General features: G+C 45.3%; 1 protein-coding gene across 1 annotated transcript; it reads left to right on the plus strand.

Annotated features, from left to right (window-relative positions):
* Positions 1–268: 268 nt before the first annotated feature.
* LOC119328900 (premnaspirodiene oxygenase-like) lies at positions 269–4,449 on the plus strand. The gene is made up of 2 exons (XM_037601899.1): positions 269–1,189; positions 3,817–4,449. The coding sequence occupies exons 1-2, from the start codon at positions 269–271 to the stop codon at positions 4,447–4,449; spliced, it is 1,554 nt and encodes a 517-aa protein (XP_037457796.1).
* The last annotated feature ends 747 nt before the right edge of the window (positions 4,450–5,196 follow it).

Here is a 5,196-nt window from a genome sequence, read left to right on the forward strand (position 1 = left end):
TCCAAGTTTGACCAAGTATTTGACAAAAATATATAAAATATATGCTACAGAAAGTATATTGTTAGATTTGTATTTGAAAAATGTTTTTTATAGTATAACTTTGATGGCATATAATTTATATTTTATTAGTTAAATTCATGGTCAAACTTTGGCTCAAAACGAAAGGTGTCTAATAAACACGGAGGAGGAAGTATTTTTTTGTGTTGCACTCTCACCGTTATATATAATGTTCCGGTGCAGACAAGAGGAGATGCACTCATCTCAAGCCATGGCGCAACAAGAACTAGATGCCACGTACTACTACAATCACCTCTTCATGGCCACCGTCCTGCTACTCCCTATCCTCCTCATCGCCATGTTCAAGCCACGCGAGCACGGCGGCGAGAACCTTCCCCCGGGGCCATGGCGGCTGCCGGTCATCGGCAGCATGCACCACCTCGTCGGCGCGCTCCCCCACCACGCCATGCGTGACATCGCCCGCCGGTACAATGCTCCGCTCATGCTGCTCCGCCTGGGGCAGCTTGACGTTGTTGTGGCCTCGTCAGCCGGTGCAGCGAGGGAGATCATGAAGACCCACGACGCGGTATTCGCCACGCGGCCGCGGACCGCCACCCTCCGCGCCATCACGAGAGACGACCTCGGCATCACCCTTACACCGCACGGCGAGCACTGGCGCCGCCTTCGCAAGCTCTGCGTCACCGAGCTACTCAGCGCGCGGAAAGTCCGGTCCCTCCGGGGATGCCGCGAGGCCAAGGCCGCCGCCCTAGTCTCCTCCATCGTCTCGTCGCTATCGTCTTCGTCGGATCCTGTGAACGTCAGATCCCTCCTCAGCACCTACGTCACCGACGTGGCTGTGCACGCGGTGGTGGGCAACCGGAACGGGGAACTCCGAGATGAGTTCCTGAAGCGCCTCAACGAGGGTGTCATGCTGGCCGTCGGGTTCAGCCTCGCCGACCTGTTCCCATCGTCGCGCCTCGCACGTGCCTTTAGTGGATCGACGCGCCGGCTGGAGGCGATATGCCACGATATGAGCCGGGTCATAGACCACATCATCGAGGACCACCGCACGAGGAGGTCGGCCGGCGCCGGCGGCGAGGAAGAAGACATCGTGGACGTGCTACTGAGGATCCAGAATGACGGTAGCCTCCACGTGCCTCTTGACGATGGAACCATCCGTGCCGTGATCACCGTAAGATCGACCTCCATGCTATAGAACTGCATACATGCACATATACTTCAGCAATATTTTCAGTGGTTCCTTTCGCATGTTATTTATTTAGTTATTTATATTGTGCTGAAAGTCCGGAAGGGAGGCTAATTCACACGGAAAATGTGCAGTGTCTTTGTGTTTCCTTGGATTATACTTGAAGGATAGGGAAAGAGTTAAATACGCGGGAGGTGTCTCAACTTGTCTTGTGTGATCAATTTAGCATCTAAAAGTTGTAAAATACATAAAACTGATGCTTGAATTTGTTCGATCGTGCAAATACGGTGCCTCAATCCGTATCCGGCCGTACGCCCAGCCCACATGGCGTGCGAGTGGCCCACAGGTTAGTGGTTGAGAGCGGAAAGGTGCAGGCCCGTGCTTGAGGATTTTTTTAGAAAACCCTCTCACATTTTATTTAATCACGTAGGAAAGCCCCACATATTAGAAAAAAGAATTTGCGTGATTGCATTGTGCACCCAGGTTGTCCACCAAGCCATACTCTGCTCATTAGATATTGACGAGGTCAAAATGTTTATATTGCATTGCTATGCAAAAAGTAAGTTTGGAGCACGGGCACATTGTGTCATTTTTTTTTACAAAGTACAAAGAAACGGATTTTTACAGCTAAAAATATTCTAAAATTTTATGTACATGCACATAGAAGTGTAATATATATGTGTAAATTTTGATCAAAATATGTGTTTGTATGTGACAGATAAAAAAGGGGAATACATGAAAAATCAGCTTGGTTCTTTTGGCCAGATTTTTGTATTTTTTTGCAGGGTATAATATAACCTAAATTTGAACGCAATTTGAAAGTCACTTAGAGCATATGCATACGTTTCTGTGTGAAAACAATCAATTCTTTTTGAAACTTTAAGTGCCAGTTTTTAGCCTTTAAAAAACACGCTCAGTTGCTACCATGCTCCAAAAATTTATAATGAGTTTTTGAAAAATGTTCATCTTGCATTACAGAATTGACAACATGTATTTAAAAAAGTTCAACACAATAATTTTGAATAAATGTTGAATATTTTGCAAATTACAACGTTGTCAATTTGTTAATAATTGGGTATTTTTGAAATACAGATCAACAATAATTGTGTATGCTTGTGGTCTAGAATGAACATACATAAATTTACACATAATTTCTAATATATGTTTAACTATTTTAATCCCCATAATATTTTGAAATGTTCATATCTAGTTGTTCAAAGTACACAATAAGGAAAAGAGAAAAAGATAAAACAAAAAATAATTGCATATTGTATTTTTATATGGGAAAACTTACGTGTCATGAAACTAAATAGGAACTTGGAAAAGATAAAAATAAAACTGATAGATAATGTATAAAGAAACTTGCAGAGCGATACATGGAAAATGTCTACATAGGTCTAATAATAGTTGTATAGACGGCATATTTTGGCCGGTTAGCCAGATAGTTAACCAGAAGGTGCCAGATTCTACCCCCCATGATTTTTTCATGTTATTCCTCGCAACCATACATTGTATTTGAGGCCTTTCCTTCGTGATTAAATAACTAAATAAAATATGAAGGGGTTTTCTACAAAATAATTTCACACACGCGGGCCACCCAAAGTTTGCCCTCTCTCAGCTACTGACAAGTGGGCCGTTGCCACGCTGGCACGTCACGCGGGCTGAAAGTACGCCCGGATATGGATGGAGGCACCGTATTTACATAGCCGGACAAGTTCGAGTACAAGTTTCATGTATTTTACAACTTTAGGCACTAAACTGACTCCACGGAACAAGCTGAAGCACCTCCCATGTATTTAACTCATAGGGAAAGTTGGCCCATCCATCCCCCACCCCCACACCCCGAAATTCAAGGGGTGAGAGATTATACTCCCTTCATTTTTGTATACAAGGCCATAAACTCATATTACAGGTACCAAGGTAGAAATTAATGCCTACTTAAGTCAATATTGCAAGCTAGTTTTTTTCTCGCTTGACGTGTTAATTAATGTGCATTTTCTCTTCAACACACAACAAGACAACCCTCTCACTCCTCATTGGTTGATTAATGTGGTACACGAAAACCAACCTTCTCACTCCCACATGCATACAGGGGATATTAATGTCCTCGGTTGCTAGTACGAGGCAAACCTCATCAATTTTACCTCGATTGATGTTAGTGGCCTTGTATAGATGCTAGTAATTATAATTTTGATAGTGGCCATATATACAAAAATGGAGGGAGTATGTTGATTATGGAGTGGGCCTGCATGCCACCACAACTAGCCCTTCCGTTCATACGTGTAATAGGTGGGTGGGTCCATCATGTTTAATTCCATGGCAGCGCGCTGCTATAGTACGTGGGGCGACCACTCTCAGGAAAACGGCATGCAAAAATTTGTAAGGGAATATAGTGCGTGGTCGGAACCTGACTTGTTGTGCGGAACGTTTCGCGCGTTGGGACACTCGCGTGCGAAGGTATTAAATTTAATACCTCTTGGCTTTGATATATTTGGATGGATGGGTATTTTCACCGAAAGCTCAAACTGATGGAAAAAGGGTGCAATGCACTTATACTTCAGCACATGCATCTTTTAGCCAAAACCTCTCGGAGTTAAGTTCTTTTTTTGTAGGATCTGGTTTCGGGGGGTAGCGAGACCACGGCGACGACACTCCAATGGGTGATGGCGGAGCTCATGCGGAGCCCGGCGGCGCTCTGTAGGGCACAAGCAGAGGTGCGTGGTGCCCACACCAGGGAGAGCCGCGTCCGTGAGGAGGCCCTGAAGGGGCTGCACTATCTGCATTTAGTAATCAAAGAGACGCTTCGACTACACCCAGTGGTGCCGTTTCTCATCCCACGGGAGTGTCTGGAACCCTGCCGTGTCCTCGGCTATGACGTGCCCAAGGGCGCCATGGTGCTTGTCAACGCATGGGCAATCGGACGGGATTCGGCGAGCTGGGGCACTGATGCCAAGGAGTTCCGGCCAGAGAGATTCGAGGAGGCTGGTGACGCGGCGGCGGCCTTCAGAGGAACAAACTTCGAGCTCGTGCCTTTCGGCGCTGGTAGGAGGATCTGCCCTGGGATAACGTTTGGGCTTGCGGTTGTGGAGCTCATGCTAGCGAGCCTGTTGTTCCATTTCGACTGGGAGCTCCCCGGAGGAGGCGCCGGTGGGCTAGACATGGCGGAGGAGCTCGGGATCACGGCGAGGAGGAAGGGTGACCTATGGTTGCATGCCACAATTCATGTGCCGGCTCCTAATCCATAAATATTCAACCATGGGGTTGTCCATACTCTTTCTTGTCTTCGCACCTAAATAAAATGAGCTGAAGTAGTACGTTTTTAATGCTTCATCATGTGACCCGGGTTCTAAGTTGTTAATTTATTGTATGCGTTTTATTGTTATGTTATAAAAAATTATGTATCGCATGGACTCGATGCACTCTGGTGCTTTGTCATGTTATCTATCGTTTGAGTAAGGCTCTTTTTCTTTAAAGGTCAAAGGCCATATATATTAAGAGCACAAACCCTTAAAAAACATCCTTACAGAAATCGTAAAACGGTTTTGCTAAAGCTCAGCTAGCTGAGTTTTAATTTGATCTCATTCACAGCCACAACCGTCCGATCGTATTGCGTCTAGATTCGTGCTGGGGTTTGGCGATGGTAGGAGCGACGCGGGTACACGGCTGGTTCATTTTTTTCACCTTTTTTAGGGTAAAGACTAGTTTTTTTTGCAGGAAAAAGACTAGCTTTATCGATCAAACTTCACACAAGGTGGGATACAAAATGGATCATGAGGATGGAGCAACCACACATGTTGCCCCTGATCCAAAGAGTACGAGGATTTAGCTAGTCTATCAGCATCTATATTTGCTAATCTACCTTCGAAAGTTATATTACAATTAAAAGAGGAAACAAGCTCGCTAATCTCCCTGATGATTGGCCCATACAGTCCATCAGCTCCATTCTGTATGTCATGCACAACTTGCTTCGCATCTGAAGCTATGATAATATC

The sequence above is a fragment of the Triticum dicoccoides genome, chromosome 7A, assembly GCF_002162155.2.
Source record: "Triticum dicoccoides isolate Atlit2015 ecotype Zavitan chromosome 7A, WEW_v2.0, whole genome shotgun sequence".
Classification (NCBI taxonomy): Eukaryota; Viridiplantae; Streptophyta; class Magnoliopsida; order Poales; family Poaceae; genus Triticum; species Triticum dicoccoides.

Bases quoted from the DNA above. Each gene is read 5' to 3' on its own strand.
- LOC119328900 (XM_037601899.1), top strand. From the start codon at position 269: ATGGCGCAACAAGAACTAGATGCCACGTACTACTACAATCACCTCTTC. The intron at 1,190-3,816 runs GTAAGATCGACC...CTTTTTTTGTAG, and splicing joins CCATCCGTGCCGTGATCACC to GATCTGGTTTCGGGGGGTAG.